Genomic DNA, 26335 nt, shown 5'->3' with positions numbered 1-26335 from the left:
TTCAAACGACTGACCTAAACTGCTTTTGATCTGCTGAAATACTCAGCAACCACCAAGGCTCAGGCCTCCTATGGACAGGAAGCTGCTGAAACACCAACGTCACCGGGCACAAAGAGGCAACCTTTACATCACCAGTGATATAGAGGGTACCGATCAAGAAGTAATCTTCTAGCTCAAATATGCACACATTTTAAAAAGGTGAAAAATTCGCAGCTGCCCATGTGGACAAGCAAAAGCCTTCTGGAGAAGGTTTTATAGTCAAATGAGACAAACACAGAGCTCTTTAGCCACAATAACCAGGTGTTTGGTTAATCTAAAGAACTGTGCATCAACTATCAGGCATGGTGGGAGCAGCAGGATGCTGTGGGACTGCTTTTCTAGGGGTGCCAACATATTGGAAAAAAAAGTCTATTGAACAATTGGAGGATGAGGATTACCACCTCCAAATTTATCAATTTACCTTTTAATCAACAGCTAAACACTTAAAACAACTATGATTAGGTGTTTTGATGAAAAGGTGATCACAAACTCACATTAAAATGTTATTTTTTTGTAGAGAAGGCACAAAGTTACTTATTAAACTTAAGAGGCAGGCAAATAAACTACCACTAAAAATGCATATCTTTCAACTGCAATATAACCTTCAGTAGATAATTATAATAAGGCCTTCCTACCGTTGCAGTTTAAAACCAATTACATTTTTTTGACCATATCTCACCACATAGGGATATATAGTGAACTCGGCAGACTGAATTTCACAACCTTTGACCACAGAGGACCAGGCCTAATTTGACGTGTAACGGACCTGCTGAAAGAACCCGTCATCTTACTCGGCAGCAGGTCCCCGCTGCCCCAACATCCAGGCCCCCTGTCCTGAGGGAGCAGATATTAACTTTACTGACAGGAAGAGAACCATGTTGGTCCCATGAAAAGGTGACCGAGGGTCACAGGCACTAGATGGGCCGTGAAGATAGATTCCCACTGGCCTCCATAGACTCACAGTTCCCCTCACTCTCCCACTCCCAGTAGCCTCTCAAGGGGGCTTTTTTAAACGGCTCAAGAACACCCTAAGCAGGTAGGGACGAGACATAAAAACAAGTGAGAGGGAGAGAAAAGGCAACATGTGAGCCACAGATGACTTGGTCTTACGGTGGGAAATTAGACTGAAAATGAGCCACTGAGACGATCAATTTCTCCTTTTTAAAGGGGGACGGGAGACATAAAAAAACATGTAGGTCACATACCCTGCTCCACAACACATCTGAGATTGGAGTGTCGCCTCAGGAAGTTGGCCACGAGGTTGAAGTTTTCCCCTTTTGAAAAGAACAGAGACGACGATGATATTTAAACCGCCACTTCTATACAAGGAGTTCAGAAATATTTTCTAAACAATGAGAGAAAGTGGTCAATTAAAAGAGCTATACCTGAATTTATATTTTTGTCTGGTCGAGAAAGAATACTTTCTACGCAAATTATCATTAATTAAAAGTCATCATTTGATTATAACGATTGATTGCGTTATCGAGCAACTGCAGGCTTTTTTTTTAGTCGGAATAGGCATGACTGCTGACAACTTGGGTTGACTTTCTCTGCTAATGCCACAACGAGGTGTTCAAACTAAACTGTTGTCTTCACTCATGGTTCAAATTTGTGCAGAATAGAGTATAGTTCCTCTAACAGATTTGCGTTGCCTTTTGAAAGTTTATTACCCTGGAACTTGTTCACTTTTTTCTTTTTAAATACAACCGTTAACCCTGAGGGATTTTATTAGGACTTCATGTAATGGTTCAAAAACAGAGAAGTAAACAATTGTGAAGTAGACAGACAATATATAGTTTTAAAATTTTACACGTTTGCAATAGAGTTAGGTTATAAAACAACATTCCAAGCTCTAAACATCTAAAAAAAAAAAAACGCTATTCATCATCGGAGGATAATGACATGGCACATGTTCGGCACAACTACAAAGCTACCAAGACACATCTGTCCACCAAAACTTGGCAGAGTGGGCAAACCTTGATTAAAAAAAAGAAATAAAAAAAAAGAAAGCCAAGAGGCCCATGGTAACTCTAGAGGAGCGGCACAGATTCACAGCTCAGGTGGGAGAAAACTATTAGCCATGCATCCCACAAATCTGGACTTAATGGAAGAGCGGAAAGAAGAAACCTGTTGTTGAAGTCCTATAAAGTCAATTTTGTCACAAGCTATGCAGGGGGGTGAAAACATGTTATATAATAAAGGTATTATTGAGACCGATAATAAACATGTATGCTGTCAAAACCTATCACAGCATATCAGCCTGAACACACCTTCCTCAAAGTGAAACATGCTGGCAGCATCTGTGAGGCGGGTCTCTCTTTAGCAGGGACTGGGAAGTTGGATGCAGTTGATGGGAGGATGAAAATAAATGCAAGAATCATGGAAAAAAATCTGACAGAGGCGGAAAAAATACTTGAGAAGGAGGCAGAGGATCACCTTCCAACAAGCCGACAGCCCTAAACATACAGAGAAACAACGAAGTGTATTTGGAAGGAAGAGGTTAGATGTTAGAATATTCATCAGTCAGAATGGCCTAGTCAAAGCCCAGCCCTAAATCTAGAGTAAGCCCTTTAAAGGAGCTATAAATAATACAGACACCGTGTGGCTGAAATTGGTACAACAGCATGCCAATCACAACAATCTAATATGCCGTTTTTAAACAGTCTGAAACCTTTTTTTTCAGGACCAGGACAGGTCTATGATGTCGTATTTTGTTCTACTTCTGGTCCGCTTCCCTTACTGGCTTCCATGTTTGCCGGCTGCTGCTCTTTTGCCAAAATAAAATACCTAATGCTGCGCTCTGTTTTGGGAACCCTGGGAACTCTCATATGATTGGCTGAGGAACCAGGAAGTAAACACGGGCAACACTCTGAACTGTAGTAGTTCCAGACCGTACTTCTAGGTTTGAAAGGAGAAAAACTTGACTAAGACATTGTTGATGGAGAGGACATATTGATTATAGAGAATGCTAGCTCCATCCCCCATGAGAAATGTGAATAGTTTAGGTTGATTTTACAATACATATCTTACTTACAGCTCCTTTAAGGATTCATGTTCAACGACTTACTAGCTAATCTAACAGAGCTTGAGCTTTATATTTAAATAGAATGGGCAGAAATCTGAAAGTCTAGAAATGCAAAGCTGGTGAGGACACTCCCCAACAGATCTGCAGGAGTAATTGCAACCAAATGTGATTCTACGAAATATTTCAAATTTGTATTTCTAAAATTAAAGAAAGCTAAAACTCATGTATCATCTCCCTTTAATTTTGCAAAAATGTGCTACTTTCTGAAGTCTGTGGCTGTAATGTTATGACATGTTTACAAGGCACTGAGAATATGCAGTTTTTATTTACTGATTATAAAAGATAAATCCTTCAGTTGAAAAGCGTTTAAGTTTGGAAAAAGCAGCGGTATCGTCGGTCGGGACTCTACTCTGGAATGTTTGTCACAGAGTTTAAGATTTGCTGGGCAGAAACTGTGGCCTGCTGCCTAATCTGGCAGGAATTTGTTGACTAAAATGCAAAGGTCTAGCTGACATGCAAGTCAGTTGTTCTTTGCCTCTCAATGCTGGGAAGCGGACGGAGGTTGCTTAGCCTTTGGCACCCTCCTGGCACCCTTTCCTCCTCGATAAACTAAACTCTCCTTAACTCTGCCACTTCCTTTCTAACAGTTCACTTTAGAAAACTTCTTAGTGACTTTAGTTCGGGATTTTGTTTCCTTGCTTTCAAACTGCAGAGTTAAGGGGAGGATTTTGGTATTTTGCCTTCAATTAAAGGATTACATGCCCTCAATAGTTTGAGAAAATCCTGACCTTTTGCACTGCAGGCTCTTTCAAAAAGTCCCTGGATAATGTCAAAAATGCACTATGACTAGCATCAAGCCCAAAACAAGGCTGTGCTCCTTTAAAACAAACTGACAGGGTTGATTTTTTTTTTTTTGCCCCTTGGCAACAAAACAGACAAACAATCATTCTTGAAACTTGGAATAATTTGAAAAAAAGTCTCCTCCCAAAGTTTGAACGTTTCTCAGCAGACAAATATGCCGAGTCTCTATGAGCTTTTGACACAAACAGCAGACGACACAAACCCTGCTGGCCCTAGAAAAGCATCTGAAAGGGAACTACAACAGTTCCTCCCCAGGGTCATTAGGGTTTATCGTTGGGCCTATTTGACGAGCAGGTTGTGGATTGGCGTCCGACTAGGAACACTCCGAGGAGGACATGCCTCCATGTGGGTTAAAAACAGCAGCTCCCAGACTCCAGGCTGCTCAACCGTGAGCCTCCAGAGTTGACTAACACCGGGGTGCCACTTGCTTTTTGCAAGGCACCCTATTCCAGCGGGACTGTTAGTAGAGCGTCATCGCCCGATAGTTAGGTTTAAATAGATTAATAAACCAGTGAAGTGCTTACTTGGACAGTACCACCCGCATCTCGCATGCCTGCTCTTTATCTGAGCACCTTACCCTGTTTTCTTTGGATCTGTCGTAGCTAAGCGAGTTCAAATATTTCATTTTGTAGAAAAATGCGATCCAACGTCTCCACATGAAGTCTTACTTGTAAACTCGAACGAATCCACTTTGCTTTTCATCAACCGACTTCCTGCCTGAACGAGCCGCTTTGCCCCAGGTTGACGTGGAGTCGGTGCGGCGAGCGCCAAAAATAGGACAGCTGCGTATTTTAGAGACTCAGAGAAAGTCCGGTTGCCACTGATTCAAGCTGTTGCAGTTGCCATGACTTGGGTGATCGAGAATATGTGCAGGCAAGTCTTAAGGGGAAGTTGTGGGCATTTCTATGCGACTGAAATTCACACCATTTGTTTTTGGGGTTTTTTTTCTAAAAAGAAGCCAGATTTGGACAATTACGAGCAGCTTACACAGACAAAACGACCAGGCTAAAACTGATAAATGGGAATCAGCTCTGATCTCGATTAGTGGCAGTGGTGGAAAAGAAAACAAGTCTTTAAATTTTTAGGTTGGACAACAGCAGCTTATTTCTAAAAACAAGTTACATCTTTTTCAAACCCCTTACAGAGATGCAAACAGTTGTGTTGGCATTCCAATGAATAAAAAAAAATATTCAAAAATATGAATCTCTTATGGCAGTAGTATGATAATAGACAAACTCTACCTTTAATGTGAGTACATGTTTTCAGTGGGAGAAATAATAAGATGTTTAAACAGAATCACCTGTGGTACATTTATTGGCAGCTCTGCTGGAAAGACTTTTTTTTCCTAGAGCTGCACAATACATTGAAATGCTGTTGTCATCTCATTATCACTGTATGCCATATTAAAATATTATCATCTGATGCAGAGTTTAGCGACTGCAATCAAAACTCAGCGCCAGTGTTGTGGACATTGTAATGATGGACAGACAAACAGAGCAGAGGGCAACAGCTGGGTTAATTGTAATCAACATCTTAATCAATATGCATCGATAATATTGCAGATATCGTATTTTGTGTCGTATTTTGCAGATATCTGTACAACTACCTTTTGGCAAGAGGAAAGCAACATTTCAGAGGTTGGAGCATGTAGTGAGGTGGATCTGTGACCATGCCTCCAGGCACAATCTCACTAGATTATCCAGAAACCAAGGTCCCTGCTCTGCTCTCTGTTCCCTCAGCTCACCCCAGGTTTTCTACAGGATTGAGGTCTGGGGACAGAAACGGCTATGGGAGAAGGGTGAATTGGTGTCTGTTGGACTATTTCTTTGTTTATTTGCACATGTTTCTGGCCATTATTCTGGATAAATTCACAACAATGAACCACTTTCAGCTTTCTGCTAGAGTCCACTAGATTCTTTTTCATTTAGTTCATCATGTCTCGACCTAACGAGGCTCCCAGGTTATTTAGGAAGGAAAACGAGCCAACAGCATCACAGATCCTCAATCATACTTCTCAGTGAGCATGAACTTCTTTTCCACCTAATCATCCTTTATTTTACATGGGACCTGTTTTTTTTTTTTTAGCTGAAAAACTCTTAAAAAAAAGTCTTAAAAGTCTTATTTTCATCCCATCAAAGCACCGAAAAGCAGTCAAACTCCACAGGTTTACGTTAAGATTAAGATTTGTAAAGATTAAAGATTTTGTAAAGATTAACTTGGTCCTCATCCAGTAGAGAGAGCATGTGGCTAAAAGAAATGGGCCCCTGCTTTATGTCGTCTATACCCCAAGGAAACAAGAAGTCATGGATTACTAGAAGTTACTAGAAACCTTGATAAACCTAAAGTAAAGTTTAAATAAAAACGGTTATAGATTGTGAGAGGTGCCATTAATTATGTCACTGGTGATTGTTCCTCAATACAGGATTTTTTTCCCCCTTGCTAAATAAATATACTCAATGGAAAAAATGTGAAATGATGCTGCTTTGATAAAAGATTTATTTATTTTAAGGCTTTTTGCTCATTTTACAAGAGCTAGCATCCAATTTGTCCGCGTCTGAGTTCATAATGAGACAAAAACATCCTCTTTTCCAAGGTTTGTGATTATAACCCTTGCTGTTCAGCCATTTCTCAAATTAGATTAGCCATCTAATCCAGGGCTGACTAATGTCTGACAAAATTATTTGCTCAGCAGAAAAGAAAAATATAAATGCTTCGGCGTTAGTGGCGTTGGATTACAGTCCCCTGCTTTGAAGCCTGGCGGGCTGCCAAATAACTGCGTTTGCCGAAGTTAGGGATTTACATGAGTCATTTTACACACTGTTTTATCACCCAGAATCCTTCTGTGTAATTGCTGCACTTATAATCTATGGCACAGCTTTGCAGTACTGGGTGTGTACCACATCAGCCTGAATTGGCAGCAAGTTGTACTTTTAAATGCTTAGATGTATTTTATTAAGTTTTAAATTCACACCATTCTGTTTATGATGAGCAGCGGAGATTACATGAAGTCAAAAGTTGGGCGCTCTGTTTTGATAGCAGGATCATTAGTATTTATTTATGCCTGCTGCGTTTCAGCCGCAGACATGAGAGTTATAATTTATTTTTTATAGGTTTGTTTTTCTTTTTTTAAAGGATGCAATCAACTGGCCTCACTTTTAGTTGTTTTGGTGGAGTTGTGGCTTAACTCTAATACTCAGCAACATATAAATTAAAACTGTATTAGAGTTTGGAAGAGAATATAACACTTTTGGTTGTCATTGTGCATTAGGGAACTGTACAGCTCAAGAAAATTTGTTTAAACAATTTGCTTTACAGGATTTTGCCATGACTTCCCAGTAAAAGCACAATGATTTATTTTTTTTCTCTTGCAAAGCCTTTAGTTTCATTTAATTTCTTAAATCTTAAAATGTTTACAAAGACTTGTTTGAACATGTCCATCCTTGTTTGATTTGTACTGTTTTCTATTCCCCTTATATGTAAAAGGACTGAGAAACTTTGCTGTACCTGGGTTAAGCCTTCCTGTTATCTAATGAAAGCGTTGTTCTCATAGTCTGAACAGTGTACGCGTCTTTACATGTGATAGTAAATATAGTTTGCTTTTAAGCAGCTTCTTAGATCCTTTGTGTTAAACTTCAAACACCTAACGATACTCCAAATAGCCAACTACGTGTCATCTTCCTATTATTTGCACATTTACACGGATACGTAGTGTTCGGACTATAAGGCACACTTAAAATCCTTAAATTTTCTCAAAAATTGATGGTGCGCCTTATAATCCGGTGCACCTTATATATGACTACCGTTGTGTTTACTGACCGATTTTATGTGGTACGATGTGCTCAAAAATCTGTTAAAATGTGTAAGTATGACTTTAATTAGCAACGAAGCCGCTCCGCTCAGTGGATATTCAGAGCATTACTGCACTCTGTGTCACTACCTGATTGGACCCCTGAGCTGTCTACAAGACTGCCTGACTTTAAAGTCTAAACTAGAAGTGCATTCATGTAAGGCAGCCCATGCCCAGAGTACATGCTAGCAACAATAAACCAAGAGAGTTAATTCAATATAAAAGTTACGTTTATTTTGGCCTTATGTTAGAAACAGTGCAGTGTAGTCCAGCTACTCGGATAGCTCTCCCTCTCAGGAGAGAGCCGTGTACATGAAGGGGCGGAGTGATGTTACACACTTGAGAAGAATATTTAATGTGCCTTACAATCCGGTGCGCCCTATGGTCCGAAAAATACAGTAAATGTTGGCGTTACCAAACTGGTAGCTAAATATGGTGCATTCACTGAGAATAAAAAGAAAAAAGTTATTTTAATCCTGTCACCAGTCAATTTCTCAACAGATTTCTGAAAGAGCTCCATTTGAGCCTCTGCTGGGTCTGGTCAGCTTGTTGATGCATTTGTACTCGAAAGTTAAAACCACCCGACTGCTCCCTGAAGTCTGAATTCCCATTTACGGTAGATAGTTGGAGGTTTCTCATAAACGCTGAACTCAAAATCCAGTATGGGTGTGGTGTGCATAAGGTACAGATTGTTTTTTTTTATGACTGTATTTCATAAAAGTAGTTTAACTTGCAATACTGAACACTGTGTTTGAAAAAGTGCTGTGATTGCATCAAATGCAGAAATACACAACTTACAACAGGAATTAATGCCATTAGCTGACCCAATTTCAGCTTTCTTCGCAAATGACAAGCAACACTAATGTTAGGGTCTGTAGAAATTATGAATTTTTAAATATCTGTTTAATAGAATACCAAATATCCTGCTTTTGAACAGAACATAAGTGACTAAATCAGGAGCCTGCAACCAGTGGCTCTTTGGACCCTTCACAATAGGTCTTAACAAGTTTGGCTAAAAAGAAAAAGAATTGACTAATGTTTTTAGACATAGATATAATAATAAATCCACTCTTTAGCCATTTTCTGTGGATTAATTACATTGGATTCCCTCAACATAAAGACACTAAAAGTACCAGTAGTATTTTTTTTAGATCCATTTTTCTTCATTAGGTTTTAAATAATATTCCAGCAATATCAGCATCCCACAAAGGAAAATGTATGAATGTTGCAAAACTTTGTTTTTCTTTATTGTAAAATCTAAAAATGTAGATAACAGTTCATTAAAAATTACAAATATCAACTACTGGAAGTTTGTTATTTAGCTGGACTGAAGGCTAAAAGGGCTCTTTGGATTGTAAAGGTTGCAAACGGCTGAATTCAAGCACATTCCCAAGTGGAGGAAAATAAAATAAAAGCATGCATTTTCTTTAAAAATTTACATCCTAAAAAACCATAAGATTTCTGCACTAATGTTGGGCCATATGGGAGCGTATTGTGCTGGCTGGAAAAGAAAAGCACATCCACTCAAACACGTCACACCAGCTGTGAAGCACAGTGGTGGAAAGTTCATGATTTGTATTCAAAAAGGACCTCAGCAAAATTTCTGAAACTCTTTACAACAGCAAAACCCTTTCAAGGATTATTTGTTTTGTACCAGACGACTTAATTAAAAAAAAAGTCTAAAATGTATTAAAGAAAAATGTTATTACTATAACTGCCCCATTTAACTGTATTGACTTGACATTTCCTCTTTTTAGCTTAATGAACGACACAATCTAGTAATAATTGATAAGCTACCATTCCTTAAATAGACTGTGATTAATCAAAAGGGAGAGATAACATTAGAACAGTCCATGAGTATGTCGGGCATGTTTGTAGTTAATAGCAGCAATCCTTTATTAAGGAAAAAAAAAATCTGATATGCTCTTACTCCTTAAATAGCAAAGTGGCGGCCATTTATCACTTGTTCTGGATATCTACCCGGAGAGGAATGCTGATCTCTATCTCGGTTTTGTTTTCTATGCTCATTCCGGGTCCGTGGGGCCAGGACCTAAGCAACTTTCACTCCACATTCACGGCTCTTATGTTTTCAGAGGTCCTGCTTCAGGCTGCTGGACATTTTAACCGCATGTCTTGCTTTACAACTGTTCTCACTGCTTTTCCATGGTAGGCTGAGCCTGCCAATTCCCAGGACAAATTTGACAGGGATGTCTGAACACAGAGTTGGGAACTAGTGCACCGCCACGGCCTGAGACATCAGCTGTTGCTCCAACTTTTATAACATCCTGCAAAGCACAGAGTTGCTCTTGGCCCTCTGCCTGGGTTCTCTCGTGCTAAGCTTATATACATGTTTCTCTCTCACAAAACAGCTTGCTGGTGCCTCCTCTGGGAACGAGTGGCTCCTTTCTGCGGCGTCTGAAGCCCACAGTGGTGCAAAACCCAGATCTGCAGAACAGATATTTTGAACGGTTTCATTTGTACTTCATTATAGGAAGGATCTTCTTGCTTAATTGTTTTGAAATCCAATGCACAGCACTATTATTACAGGTCCTTCCAAACCGTAAACAAGTCAGCACGCCATGTTTTCCCCAACTGTGGTAGATAACATTGAAACCGCTTGTCCGAGGAGGCTCCTGCCATCTTGTAATGCACAACAGGACGACTTGAAAAAAATAGAAAGACCTAGACTGCAATGGATTATTGCCAGGACTAGATTACTGTACTTACTAAACACACACAGACACAGACACACACACACACTGCAGCTTTCACCACTTCCTGGTAAAACAATGAGAGGAAAGAAACGTCAACAAACCAAAAGCCATCCGCAGCGAAGACGACCATAAAATGGAACAGACTGGAGTGAGAACCGTTCAGTCCAGGGTCAAAGGTAAGCCCCAGTGGAACAAGACTTCATTAACTTCAGTCATATCCTGACGGGATCATTAAAACAGCCCCAGAAAACACTGCTTACTTCTTATCATCTGCATTACTGGCCGCCAGCGGCTTCTAAAGTAACACAAGGACCTATAAAAGATTCAGTTTTGAAATGGAGGATTTTCAAAGCAGGTCCCAGCCTTGCATCATCTTAATTGCAGTGGGCCCACAAATATTTTGTTTGCACAAAACTGTAAGGCTCCAAAACCCCTTTCATAATAAAATATGTGAAATCATGCAATACCAGAATGAAAAACAGGGCTTTTATAGTCAGTGTGAGCTAGTATAGCAATACGTTCAATGCTTCTGCATAAGAGAAAAAGGGCAGTCTCACATTCTTCAGTGGGTTTTAAACTACTTCCTATAAGGAGGACTGTGTGGTAATTTTACAAAGTTACCCTGAATCTATGGCACAAACGTCTACAGTCTAACATATGAATGCATAAAAGGTACATCTAAAAAATAGAATCTTAAAATAAAAACATTTCAAGCCTTTATTTCTTGTCATTTTGACAACCATGACTTAAAGATGACGATAACTCATTTTTCTCAGTCTGGGACAGTAGGCTACACCATAATGTGGGAAGTTGCTGACTGGACAGATGTCCAAAAGACAGATATTGATGCCCTTAACCAGGAGGGAAAGCAACAAAAGGTCAGTGCAGAATAAGCTGGTTCTATGTATTCAAATATAATCAAAGAAGGTTTAGTGGAAGGAAAACGTGTGGGACCATACTAGTGTTGCACCGATCCAGCACTAAAATGGTGGCATCGGCATCGGCGAGTACCAACAAATAGGCACCAATACCATTTTGATGTTTGTATGTCACTTGAACGCAGCCTTCTCTCTCCCGACTAGTATTATACATGTTATATAAGTTCATGAAAGTTGCACTATTTTGACATTTGAGAGCCAAAACTCAGGGTTTAAAAGAGATTTTAAACCCTGAGTAAGACAGTAATTTTACTGTCTTACTGTTGCACTACTATACATGTTATAATTTCACGAATGTTGCACTATTTTGGCCTTTGAGACCCAAAAGTTTATTCAACTATTGTCACCCATTCCAGGTAGGCAATAAAAAGTTCTACTACCCTAAGTAGTATGCAGTTGTTCATATATACACACACAATTCCAAACAGATGGTATCGTATCGGCCAATACTGCACAGCCAGGTATCGGGTATCGGGGCCTATAGCATTGCCACAACACTATACCATACCAACAACATAAAACTCGTTATTAACAAAACAAATAAAACGAAGTGCCGCACAAACTATAAACATGCATCAGAAGAAGAAACATAAGTATGACGTGAGAACTATTAAGGATTAAACACATTTAAACCAATTAAAACAGACAAGGCCAGATAAGACCTCCACAGTTGAAGGTCAGCGATAGATAGCTTCCTCTTAGACCTCAAAACCCGCAGGAGCTGCTGTTTGGCTGACCCGAGTGACCGAGAAGGTAGGTATGGGGGGGCAAGATCATCCAAACATTTTAAAATGAACTGCAAAATGTACAGGCCACCGATGCAGTGAGGCCAGAACAAGGGTGAAAACCAACTGCAGACAACAGAGCAAGGACCGACCTACTCCTACATTAAGTCCATTACAGGAATCTAAGGGGGATGAAAAACGAGCAAGGATCACTGCTTCAAAGGTTTGTCTGACCAGGAAGGACTTCATTTTTGACAACCACCTTAAATTATATAAGCAGGCTGTTCTAATTTGGCAGTTCAAGTTAAAACCACCAACTTAAAAACCAAATTGATAAGACTTAGCTTAAAATATCTTGTCAGGCGTCTCAAATCCACAGAGGTGGACTCTCAGGGACCACTTGGTCCAAATACCATCACCTCTGGTGGGAAAAGGTCCCCCAGCACAGGGATAGCCACACCTCTGAGAGGACTGTCAAGCAAAACCCATTCAAGAATTTGGGGAAGCTTCACAAGAGGTTGACTGAAGCTGGAGTCAGCGCACCAAGAGACCCGACACACAGACACAAGGGCTACGAATGATGCACTTCTTGAGCCACTGCTGAACCGTTCCTCAGAGGTCCAAAGTCCTCTTTTCAGATGAAAGTAAAGTTTGCGTTTTGTTTGGAAATCCAGGTCTCAGAATCTGGAAGAAGAGTAGAGAGCAACAAAACCCACGTGGCTTAAAGTCAAGAGTGAAGTTTCCACAGTCAGTGATAATTTGAGGTGCCATTCCAAAAAAAAAGTAAAAAACAAAGCAACTGGACTTGTTATCCGTAGTAGAAGTCGTTTTGCTTCCTCTCCAGGAAGCCTTCTCAATTCAAAAAGTCTGGAGTAATGTGGAGCTTTATACAATTGGCAAACAAAGGCCTTGTAATGTCTTAGATAAAATGCAAATTCAACCGAAACAGGTCCACCCCTCAGTAATGGGCGGTCGTTAAAGACATTAAGCCAGCAGATTGGACCGAAACTGGTCCACTCCTCTGTAACTAGGAGTCGTTAGGGTTGTTATTGGCTTGTCTTAAAGGAACAATGTTTTGATCACCCGAATGAGGGTGAGAGTTAAGGTGATGATTGGCCGGACTACTCCAGACTTTTTGAATTGAGAAAGCTTCCTGGAGAGGAAGCGAAACGTCTTCTACTACAGATAACAAGTCCAGTTGCTTTGTTTTTTACTTTTTTTGGAATGACCATGACCTGGATGACTGAGAATATTCACCAGCATTTTGAGGTGCCATGTTCATCTGCTGGTGTTGGTCCACTGGGTTTTCTGTGGTCCACCATAAATGCAGTTACTGTGCTTAAATGAGCAGCAAACTGGCCTGATCTGAACCCCATAGAGAATCTATGGCCTATTGTCCAGAGGAGGAAGATGATGAGAGCCACCAGACCTGAAGGCCACTATCAAAGAATCACAGGCTGAGCACCTCCATGCTACGCTGCACTGATACAGGAATTCATGAAAAAAGGCCCAACCAAGTCCATAGAAATGAACATACTTTTCAGAAGCCTGATCTCTTTGTTTAGAATATCCTTTTTTTATTGATGTTATGTAATGTTATGTTTTTAGATGTACCTGTAGCTGTATAGATGGACTAATGGACAGAGAGACAGACAGCCTCATCATCAACACAATGGGCGGACGGTTAGATGGCTTTATAGCCAAATGGATGGATGGTTTATACCGTGGGATAATACGGACATAGAAAATGGGCGTAGAAATATATAAAACACTATTTTTTTCTGGTCTTATCCAGACCTTGAAATATCTCTAGGAAACTTTTTTTTTTTACAACAGCACCCATCACTAATAATAATAATTGTACCTCAGATTAAAAACAGACCCAAGAAGGTGGTAAAGTTCTCAGAAAATGGATGAATTTCATAAAATCAAAAGTATTCCCTAGTGAAACAATCATACAAATGTACTTTTTCTTTTTGTTTTCACAATGGTTCAGACTAAACCAAAAACAGATTACTTCCAACCCACAGTGATGCTAAAAGGAAATCAGATCCCTTTTAGTGCACCTTTTGTTCTTGGGTCGTCTCCTCCAGTGACCATTGCGCACTGACCGCGTTTCTATTGTCCGGGTTGGAAATGTAACATCTTAGTGTCGGGAGAACAATAATTCCCACGCAAGCTCTTTCTGAACAGGAGTACAATCAGCAGGACAGTCAGACACCAGCGCCTGAGAATCCTGCTCTTTTGACATCCCCGCTTTGATGTTGCACCCCCTCCCTCTGTCCTCGAGTGTGGGCGGAGAGTTTGGGGCTTAGAGCGAGAGGCTGGGGTGGAGTGGTGAGGGACGAGCGAGCCTGAAGGAAGCTAACCGTGCGTAAGTGGGGGCTTTCCTGGAAGGACATCACTCTCTGAGTCCGGCTGCAGCTACGGCCGCGGCGGAGCGCTGCGCCTTATCGCCCCGCGCAACGCAACGTCCACCTGAAACAATATTTGCACACGAGTGTTCAATTTAACATTTGGGTGACCCCCTTCTATCGGCGTTGCAAAATACGCCGCAGCATGGTAGCTCAGGCCAACCCATAATCCAGCATGTGACTAAAAGTGGTGGGGAGCGTTTCTGGAGCACAGAATTATCAAGGGAAAGGCTCGTGTTTTTATTTATTTTCTGATACGGGAGGATAATCTGAAGAGGGAAATGAACTCACAATACGAAATATTCCATCGTAATTATACCTCAATCAGCTTTAGCAGGCCACAAATCTTGCGAAATGTGGCCACCATTTATGCTTAAGCGCATTCAGGATGAGGAGGACATTTTAAATCCTTTGGGTTTGGTGGTGTGCGGAGCACTTAGTGGATTTAAGTTATGCACTGCACCGGCCCTTTAAAAACCAGAACGAAGCTGCACTGGATGCTAATTCCACTAAATTGATCCTCTTTAAAAAAAAAAAAAAATGCTAATCTTTTAGCTAAACATCAAATTATGGCTGAACGTGAAAAAAACCAAAAGGCAAAAGGTTTACAAGGTTGAAAACACGACGGTAATGTGGGCATTAAATGACAGAAACGACAGAACAGGAAGACGTCCCACCAGCTCATTTCTTTGAGAGCACGGCCCCAACAACCGTGGCGTCCTCTCCAGCATTTCAGCAATTCTTGAAACAGGGCATTCTGGTCAGGCTCGGGTTCAACAGAGTGTGTGCCGTCTCCCAGACCAGATTGCGGTAAAGGGGAACAGTCACATGAATATGATCCATGCTCAGGCTCGAGCTTAGGCCCTAATTACATGGGAAAAGAGTGCGGTGTGACAGCTATGGTGGAGCTTGTGGTTCCGTGCTAAAAGACTCCAGCTGACCCTGTAGAAAAGTAGAAAGGGAAAGTGAGAAAGAGATGACAAGAGGAGAAGACGACGGAAACGTAGAGGATGGCAGATGCATATAAATGAGATCTCTTATGTCGATTATCTAAAACCTGTGTCCCCATGTCTCTCAGTCACAGGTAGCAAGGCATGCAGGAGCATCAACATTTTTCCCTTAAGCTCTCGTCAGGGTTAAAAGAGCTTTTAGTGAGGTGAGTCGGAGAGTAGAAGAGCTACAGTGCTGTGAAAAATGCTTTACCCCCTTACAGATTTCTTCCTTTTCTTTGCTTTTTCTTTTTAAAAATCACACAAATGTTCCAGATTCAACTAAAGAAAAAAAAAGACAACCTGGGTAAATAGAAAAAGCTGCTGTTTTTAAATGATGATTTCATCCATTAGGGAAACACAGCTATCCAAACCAACCTGCCTTATGTGAAAATGTATTTGTCCCCTAAAGCTCATAACTAGCTGTTAGCAGTAAAAACTGAGTGAGTTTGTGATAAATGGCGATGAGTTAATTTTTTAGCCCATTTTTGAGCCCTTAAATTCATTTTATTGTGTACTTGGAGTCTCTCGGAGTGCAGAAAACTTGAATGTGGTCTCTACAGGTGCTGCGTAGATACCCTTGTTATTTTTAGGTCATACTTCTCAAGCCGTTCAGTTTACTATTACCTTTTTTGAACAATAACATCACAGTATTCGCTGAAGAACTGCTGAAAAAGTTCATGGTCTTCCATCTCACCGATTTTGGACTATGGTACCTCTTTAACATCCCCGTTCTTTGCAGAGATGTTTTAATTCACCCACACAGGAGGATTTTTCAAGTATGAGCAACAGCTTTAAGGTGATATTACAGTATCTGAATTGAGTTTAAGTCCCGACTTTGGCTAAGCAGCTTCAAATCATCCTGCCACTCACATGTGCTCTTGTTGCTGTTCTTTGGATCGATGTCCTGCAGCAAAGCCAAAGTGTGATTTCTGAAATGCATTGTTAGTTTTTAGGTCGGATGTAACATGAAACACCTTCAAAAAAGGTGTTACTGTTGCTACACCAGTCTTGGTGTAATTCTGGTAGACCGCCCTCACCTGGGAAGGTTCACCGACGCTGCACGTTTTCTCTAGTTTTGGATTATAGCTACCACTTTGGTCCGCTGGCGTTCTTAATTAAACTATCAATTGAAAAGTGCGTTTTATTTTTACCCAGGTTGTCTTTATCCAACATTAAAATCAGTTCAATGATCTGATACTTTTGTCTGAGTGACAAAAAAAGCTAAACAGAAGGAATCTATCATGGGGCATCCACAGAACCGTATGCCCCTGCCCCACTTGTTGCTGCACACTGATGTAAAGGCTGGCTGAAAGAAGGCTTCTACCCTTTTCCTTTGCCGTCATGAAAGAAAAACTTCTTCACCTTGGACGTTTTTTTCCAGTGGTGTACATGGTTTCCATCGGGCTGTAGAGATGAGATAATGTGTGATGCTAACGAGTTTAGATCCTAGAAACAATTAGAGGAAATTAGTCTCAAGAGCAGAGCAGCAAAAAGGGACAATATGTGCTGGGCAAAAAAGCATGTTGACTTGAAATTACCACTACATTTAGTGGGTGTTTTTGTTCTAAACTTTTGCTAAAGTCAATGAGTTAAAATAAATACCTGTAGTAATTAATAATATATTATTTTGGCAGCAGTGGGAATAATTGTTTCCTTACCATTTTAAATAAAAATTGGATTATGTAAAAAAAAATTGGCAACATTTTCTATGTTTATACAGTAAAAGTGTTATGTCTACTCACTTTAAGCTTACTGTGAGAATCCGATAAGGGTCCACACTTAGTCTCTTAGTGTAATAATATGGATTGGAGTCAGACTGTCCTGTGTGTTTCTGCTTAGTAAGGCCAGAGGCTTACACGGAGGATTTAAAGAGCCACAGCAACACCACAAGCACCAGGGGGGAGGGTGTTACCCACCAAGGGGCCAGAGGAGGGAGGACGAGTGGGGGGGGGGGGGGCAGGCTGGATGGGATGGCTCCTCTGTTCAGGATCCATTTCCAGCCCAGGCCTTGGAATGCCTTTGTTCTAGTCACAGGTCTCCATTTTCCTCGGGTCCTAATCCCGGCCTGCCTCACGCCCAGTAACGGAGCAGGTAACTCTGCCACAGGCATGCCCCTCTATTTACAGAGCCGTCCCCCCACATAGGAGCCCACTCGCATTTATGCGGTCGTAGATGAAGCGCGGCGCTGAGAGGAAGTTCAGTTTATAGTGGCTGTCGCTACCCAATTATTTACGAGGCACTTATTTTAGGCTAAATCTAAGGAGAAGCGCTGTTAAATCTCACAGGACTGGCAGATATTAAATTTCTACTAAATCACACGCGATGGATTTTTTTTTTTTTTTTTTTGTGTGCTTCCTGAGCAGAGAAGACGTCACTTTGACGGAGATGTTTCTCCACGCCAGATCAACTGTTCCGCCTTGGGGATGCCGGGCTTTTAAATAAGCCAAACAACGTTAAATCCATAACCAAGTAAAAATAAACCATCTCCCATGCGGTGCTCGGACATCCTCCGCATTCTTCAGCAGAAAGCGGGATCGTCCTCCGTAAACACATTTTTTTTTTTCCTGAAGTAAAGTTATCCAGCAACACTTGCGCTCTCCCTGCAACGGCCGTGGCCAGGCCGCCTTAAGCCCCCTTCATAGGGCCTGCCAAGAGGAGTCTGTGGTACACTGTGCAGGACTCGCAAAGCCCTCTCCCACGGCTATTAGTGACCATTCATCTGGGGAGCCTGGGAAAATGCCTCTCTGGCCTGCCATGGCCGTGGGGAAACAGGCTGGCAGGTGTTCCCTCCCCCTAAGCCCTGGCACCTGTGCAGGGAGAGGAGGAAGGCACCAACCAGCTCTGCCCAGGGCTCAGACACGTTTCTAGGTACCGGTTTGCCACAGCCTCTTTCACCTGACGGCAGGAAAGCCTAGAACGCCGCAGCGCACTTCACCTGAGCTCTGCTGCACACAGGAAAAAGATCAATGCGGCGATTTCAGCAGACATCTGGTAATGTACTCTGGCGGTCTGAAACGGCGATTTGACTAAATCCGTGTAAAATCGGACCTCTCGGTTTACACTCGACCCGCCGTAAACGACAGAATCAATATTCCATTACTTAAAACAAGCCTGGGTCGGAATTAAACACTAGGGGGGGTCGGATTAAATGAAAAGGAACGGTATTTAATCACACGCCCCCTCGCTCAGATGCTTTGCACAGCGCGGCTGTTTTAAAAAGGCAAACGATGAACATGCAGAAGACTAAAAATCACGCAGATAACCGAATATTTGTTGTCATAGAGCACAGCCACAAGCTGCTTTTAATCAAATATCTTCCTGAATGACAAAAATGTCTTCCTCAAAGAGCAGAGGACCTATTATCCACTCATTTCATCTGTAATTACTCTGAGAAATGTGGGTGTGTTGAGCACAGTCTACCAGTGAGAATGCATGAGGCTTCTTCCAAGTCCCTCTTCTCTGGGCTACTGAAGCCCAACATGTTCTCTCTCGATGTCCAGAAGCCAAAATGTTCGGTGGGAAAAGTCCCTTCAGTTTATCTCTCTGAAGGCACAAATAAATCACATCACTATGAGTTAATCATCACGTCTCAGCCAGCCAGGCTGAAAACACAGCAAGAAAGTGACTTCTAAGATCTTGAATAGTTAAAAGAAAAAAAGTCATTTAAATCCTGGTGGCACAAAACAGCGAAGGTACAGTCTTACAAATATTAAACGATTAATGAGGGATAAATAGTTCTGTAAAATAACCTCAAACCTCAATTTATTTCGTTGAGATTGTAATGCGATGGACCGACACAAAAGCGGTTTGTGTGATCGATAAGTGGAAGGAAAATAATAAAGGATATTCAAAGTTTTTAAAAAGACAAAATTATTCAGCCCCCTATACTTTGAAGCAATTAAAATAATAATTTAGACCAACCAGAAGTTGCCTAATTGCACCTAAATAGAGTCCATGTATGAATGATTCAGTCTCTGAGACAGGTCAGGAAAAAGGCTGTCCAAAAACATTAAAGCACATGATGGATATTCAACTGCAACCCTATTAAGACATGGCCGTCCACTCGACAGGCCGGACAAGGAGAATATTATAGAGAGAAGAAGCCAAGAGGCCCATGGTACCTCTGGAGGAGCTGCAGAAATCCACAGCTCAGGCTGGAGACGGTTGACAGGACAGTTATTGGTTATATGCTTCCCAAAGTAGGCTTTTATGGGGAAAGAATGCAGAAAACTACTAAATACAGTTCGCCAAAATTCATCCAGGGGACACAGAAAACACGTGGAAGAAGTAGGTGCGTTGAGACCAGAATAGAACATTTTGGCCAACATGTGCAATACTATAGCCAATGTAGTGGAAAACGAACATGGCACATCTGCCTTCCTTTAGTGTCCTGAAATGACTTAGACTTAGACAACTTTATTTGTCATTTTGTATGCACAGTATGCGTACAGAACGAAATTTCATTTGCATACAGCTTGAAAAATTACAGTAAATTACAGGATAAGGTGCAGCGGTGATTTATGTAAAAAAGTGAAATGTAAACAATGTAAACTATGCAGGGGGAAACAGACAGTGTGCGATTTCACAGTGTACAGGTGAGTATTATTAAAAACTGTGTAGTCTACGAATGTGGTACAGAGTACAGGGATATGTGGGTGTGACAGACAGACAGTTAAACACGATTATTAGCAAAACAAGGACGAAAAGAAAGGAACTAGTCTAATAAAAATTAACTAAAGAAATGCCAGGAATAGGAGATACAAAGTAAAAACCTGAGTGAATATTGCACAATGTAAAATATTTAACAGTGGAAAAGACTCCAGCCTATTTCCATAACACACGATAATACGATATGCAATGTGCATGATAGTGCAGCAGCCTCCCTAAGTAGCTAAGGCATGTGAAAGTTACCTTAGCATCTGGGAACAGTGTAAATGGTTAATGATCAGTGATCCGTTAGCATTATGTAAACAGTATAAAGTCACAGTAAGTTGGGAGGAACGCTCCTTAGAGCACCTAGGATGCAGCAGTGTGTCACTGAAAGAGGTCTCCAGCTACCAGAGTGTCCAGAACAAGCAGTGAGTATTCGTTTCTTCAGCAGGGACAGAGAAGATGGACAGAACTGATCAGAGAATGGAGCCAATTTCAGATAACAACCTTCAAGGCTGCAAAACACTTTGATATTAGGGCAGAGGTTCACCGTCCAGCAGGACAACAATGCTAAACACGCAGCCAGGGCTACAACAGAATCACTTACTAGAATGGCCCAGTCAAAGTAAGGCTCTAGATATCATAGAGCTGGACGATATAGAAATAAAGCATATCGATAAAATAGAAATCATATTGATCGATATCGACAATTATCAAAAAAATTCAAAATATACCTTTTAAGTGCAGCCCTGGCCATTTTATGCTGTTGCTTGATGACCTATTTTTAAATAAATGGATTCAACCAACTTTTTTACAAAAACTGTGGGTGTTAAAGAAAAAAAGAACACGTGCTCTTTGAACTCTCTGAAGGCTGAGCTTGTGATTGGTTGGGAAGATGCAATGACTGTAGTATTAACCTACATGACAGGCTAGAATGCACTGTTCTTTTATTGAACTTTTTATTGACCCCTGTTTTTTATAGTGAGCCATACGTCTATTGATCGATATATATCGTTATTGAATTATCGTCGAGCCCTAAGATATCATATTGAGAATGTGTTGAAAAACTTAAAAAGCTGATGCTCACATCCAGTCTGATAGAGGCCGAGACATTTGGTGAAGAACAATTTCAGTCCCTAGGTGAGCAAAGGTAGCAGCCTCACACCTAAAACACCTGAATCTATAGGTGCAGCATTAGGTGGTTCTAATAGGTAATGACTGATACTGTTTCAGATTTTTATTACCAAAATCCCTCTTTTTAAAAATGCTTAAGCTCCAGTTCGTGTTGGTCTACAACACAAAATCCCAGCAGAACGCACTGCAGCTTGCGGCTGGAATGTGGAAAAGTTCATGAGGGTGCAGGAACACTTTAGCGAGGCGCTGGATCTGCGAACGCACGAGGAAAACTCAGATAAGCGACGCTTGAGGCCGGCGGCCCTTGGAACGCCTCAAGCTGTTGACGGCTCATTTGCGGTGCCAACAGCTGGGGCCGCCACGCTGTTTGCACTGACCCTGTGATTTCACGCTGGCACCGATTCAAACGCTGCCTTCACACAGGACCCACCATCGGCACCGCAGCTCCTCCGGCCTATATCCCGGGCTAGACACCAGCACCCGACACCTTCCTCCTAATGCAACCAACATACAGGACGTGTGAACATGTTTAGGCACATAGGCGCCTCCCTCCGACACTATTCTGCTGTAAAATAACTCAACGTCAGTTTGAGTGATTGCCTCCAGGACAGTTTGATGGCGCTGTAAGGAAAGGCGGGTAAGCATATCATCTACCCCTATAGAGCAGACTTGATACTGATGAGCTTCTCTGCAGCCATCTTTTTGCCTCCTGTCTGCTTTTTTTTTTCCCCCTCACAGGCAGGACAATTAAAACCACCCAGGATGTCATTGCAGTCGCCTTTTCTAGACCGCAGCACACCAAGAGTGCTGGCCTGTTGGTGGCAAATACTCATTCGTGCTCGGGATCTGGGTGTCGTGCTCCGGCGATGCTGTCATGCACGTTCGTCTTGGCAAATCTGCAGGGAGCTTAATAATTTTCACATGCATATTTAACTGGTGAAATAGCGATAGTTTCCTTGTTCGCACAATGGAGTGAATTCGCGGGCGGAGACGTGAGGGCCTCGGTCTGTGATCTTCATCATTAGGGATGTCTGTCTCTCCTCCGTCTGTCACGGGGAATATGAGTCAGGCATTTCTGTAACCGTACACTGGCGGCCTGTTCACACCTAGCCCAGGGGGAGGATATAAACTCTGCAACACACTCGCTCCTCTCGCTGCCGCCGCTCGTGACGCGCGTGCACGTAAACATGGATGGAACCTGTGGTTGGCGTACGCAGCAAAAGTATTCACACCCCCATTGAACCTTTTCAAAGTTCTTTTTTTTTTTGTGACGGGGTGGGGTCACAATATTTGTGCATAATCTACAATAAAAGAAAATCTGAAGCAGTGTGGCATGCATTTGTGTTTGTGAATACTTTGCAGAGAACACCTTTTTGTTTCCAATTACAGCAGAAAGCCTTATACTGTGTATGTTGCTAACTGCTTCGCTCATCTAGGAGGCTGAAAATATTTCTCAGATTGGATGGAGAACGTCGGTGGACTGTAAATTTCAAGACTTTCCACAGATTCTGAGTAATACACTGCAAAAATGGATCTAAAAACAAGTAAAATATTCTTAAAGTTAGTCTATTGGTCCTTGATTTGAGCCAGTAGATAAGATTATCTGCCAATGGAATGAGTATCTTTGCCCCTAAAATAAGATAATTAGACATCCTGCACTTGAAATAATATGATGGAGATGAATTGTTCCTATTTTAATTGGAAAAATCTTATTCCATTGGCAAATCATCTTATTTACCTGCTCAAATCAAGGACAAATGCACTCATTTCAAGAAGATTTTACTTATTTTTAGTTCTGTTGTTGCAGTGTATCAATTTTATCACATCAATGCCCTTTGAGCTGAAGCGTTTCCTTGTTGCCCAGACTGGACTGAAAGCTGAACTTTCAGTCCAGTCTCAAGTCTCCTGCAGCATCCAAGAAGCTATTTTAACCAAGGATTGCTCTGAATTTAGCACCTTCCATCTTCCCATTAACTTTTTTTTTTTTTACCAGCTTTCATGTCCCTTATGAAAAAAACAGTATACCCACAGCATGATGCCATCAACACCATATTTCACACTGAAGATTTTGTGTTCTTCCATCATGTGCAGATGTGTGGTGCCCGATTACCTGGGCCCTGGATCGACGCAGCTCCTACTCAGGTACCATGGGCCTCTTGGCTGCATCTCAGAATAATGTTCTCCAACAAAATCATAAGGCCAGAACAGATGTACTCATCCTTAGTTGAAATTACAAACAGGTGGACTCGATCTAAGTTACACTGGATTTTATCAAAAGTTAGCAAAATGCTGGTGAAGATTCTCAGTCATCCAGGTCATGGTCATTCCAAAAAAAGTAAAAAACAAAGCAACTGGACTTGTTTTTCGTAGATGAAACTACGTTGAACTACAAAAAACAAGTCCAGTTGCTTTGTTGTTTTTTACTTTGTTTTTTTTTAAAGTTAGTAAAGTACAATCTTCGTCTATAAATTAGAATATGGGTTCCCAAGAGGTCTCTTTGTTGAATTAAAATAACTTTTAAGCAGGTATTAAACACTTCTTTAAACCCACGTTGCTATATTAAAAATTGTTCTTTATTGGTCTGGTGCAATATTCTAATCTTAAATGTTGTGTTTTCTTTATCTGTAAGCAGAAAATCACCATAATCAACAGAATTAAATGCTTTAAAACATCAGTGTAACCTACATAGTGTTTCGTAGTTCGAGTTACTGAAAAAAAATGAACTTTTCAATAATAGTATTAGTTAAATGGGTGAGTAAAGGATGGCTATATACAAACGTACACATTGGGTATTTCTATAAGCACCCTTTTCCTTATCCTTAATAACCGTGCGCTACTTTGTGTTTGTCTAGCACACTAAAATACTAATAAAATCCATAGGTTTGTGGTTATAACTTAAAAAAAATGTGGAAAAGAGTTAAGGAGGAACACCTCTGCAAGGCTCGGTACATGTGTATGCGTGAGAGGCAGAGATGTAGCCAGAGGAGAAACTTTATGAGGTTGTACTGCCCTGTAATCCCACTCCCACAGTGCAGCACTGCTGAGGGGAGCCCAGCTAAACGGCGCTTAAACGCTACCTGCAACAAACGCGCCTGTCTTACAACGCGCAGCTGGAGGTTCCTTTAAATGCTAGACTTACTTGGTGCTTCAAAGTAAACTGTGCAAGTTGCTGAGGGAAAGTGCACACTTATAAAAAAAAACAAAAACAAAAAACAAAGACAGAATGACCTGAACTGACTTGCATAGCTGCATAATCTGCTGATCACGCTCAGTGAGCATACAAGCAGCGGCAGCCGTTTTTCATTCATTTTTCCGCTTAAAGTCAAGCATAGGCGAAACGAGTCCACCGATGTCACATCAGCAGGAGAGAGAAACCCAACGTTTAGTGCTAAAAACAGATTTACATCTCGTTTGAGCAAACACACGCGGGTCGTGCCAAGTCAAACAGAGCAACACAATACAACAATCTGGTATCAGTGCGCTCGCCTCCACGGGTCACGCCCTGGGTGTAGGACTCTGCCGTGTCCCGACTGGTTGTGTTGTCTTTACGCCCACACGCCTCGAAAAAATGAATATAAAAAAACAAAAAAACATTTTTTGAACCGTTTTGTAATTCCATTCCCATCCCGCTCACTATAATCGCTTCTGTTCTCTATAGCACCGCCTCTGAAAATGGTTTCAGTTAACAGCCAAAGTGAATCAATTACCCCACAGTTGATGGCAGACACACCTACGACAAAAATGAAGGAAGTCAATGATGGCTCCAATTTAAAAAAGAGCAAACGTGAAGCTCCAGATAATCGAGCATGTTGGTCAAACAACAATGATGCATATTTAAGGTTTAAACACTGGATCCCTTTTTTCTTCTTTGAATAGCGCCTTACTAGAGATTCAAGTGATTGAATTAAATAAATAAATAAATTGAACTTTATTGATCTCAATCTGGAGTTAAGGGTCTTGCTCAGGGACCCAGAATGGCAGCTTGTCGGGAGTTGAACTCAGAACCTCTGGGACCGAAGCTCTGTGCTTTAACCACTAGGCCACCATTCCCCCCCCCACAATTAGACCAATTTCCTTTCATCAACTCTGTCTGATCAGTGATCAGTCATATAATAAAACCTGGATTTTTCTCCCTATTCGTTTAATTTAACTAATCTAATATTTAATATTTAATATAATGACTCATAATGGACTTTGGGGCCCTTTTTTCAGGCTAAAAAGGTAAGCAGATAAAGCTCTGCTGCATAAAAAAAAAACACAATCTTTAAATATCTGTTGGAACAACCTCTACCAAAGGAGCCCGAAGCATACTTTGGATTATCTTTCATTATGCGTCACAGTACTTTGTACTAATAACCAACTGGTAACTCAGTCCTAGGAAAAACAATAAATCAGTATCGACGGGTAAACCTCCATCGCTCCATGTTACCTTTCAGGGAAAAGGCTGAAGCTGGAGCCAACTCCTTCTTCTGTCTAGGCCGTCGCATGTTGTGCAGAAACTCTGCATACTGCTTGACCCTCAGGTCCACCGGATCTCGAACTAGAGATGCCACTTCCTGCGGACGGCAAAAAGGTTTACTTCATAAACGCAGCCAAACTGTTTAGGAAAGGCTTTGATTTAAACGTGATGGGAGACAAACAGCAGAAGAGAGGAGGTTTTAGGTGACAGGTAAGTACAGAAAATGCACAAAGGAGGAGCATGAAGTGTTTTGTTTTTTTTTAAAAAGACTTATTTACTCCGTTGGACCGTACCTCAACTCGATCTGCGGTGAACCAGCTGGTGGACTCTGGGCTCCCCGAGGGCAAAACATGGAGATCCACCAGCACAGCAAAGTTCCCACACTGTTATACAAAGAGGAAAAACAGTCACAGGTTGCTGAGCACACAGGCAACAAAGGAAATCAGTGCAAGTAGCCGACAGCGAGGCGGACCACGGCTACCTCCTCAACATTAGCCCCAGGCCACTCATAGCAGCAGTCTCTCTCTCCCCCCCCCT

At 41.4% G+C, this 26335-nt stretch overlaps 1 protein-coding gene across 1 annotated transcript in view; it reads right to left on the bottom strand.

Annotated features, from left to right (window-relative positions):
* Positions 1-26335, bottom strand: part of LOC105934739 (SLX4 interacting protein) — a 58873-nt gene that overhangs the window by 16323 nt on the left and 16215 nt on the right. The window contains exons 3-5 of the mRNA XM_021322726.2: positions 26092-26181; positions 25769-25895; positions 1245-1313 (exon numbers count right to left, since the gene is read on the bottom strand). Coding sequence (XP_021178401.2) covers positions 1245-1313; positions 25769-25895; positions 26092-26181 — 286 coding nt within the window. The remainder of the gene's footprint in view (positions 1-1244; positions 1314-25768; positions 25896-26091; positions 26182-26335) is intronic.

The sequence above is a fragment of the Fundulus heteroclitus genome, chromosome 22, assembly GCF_011125445.2.
Source record: "Fundulus heteroclitus isolate FHET01 chromosome 22, MU-UCD_Fhet_4.1, whole genome shotgun sequence".
In the NCBI taxonomy this organism is placed as follows: Eukaryota; Metazoa; Chordata; class Actinopteri; order Cyprinodontiformes; family Fundulidae; genus Fundulus; species Fundulus heteroclitus.
Note: the sequence above shows the minus strand (reverse complement) of the source record. Positions and strands in the feature narration are given on the sequence as shown.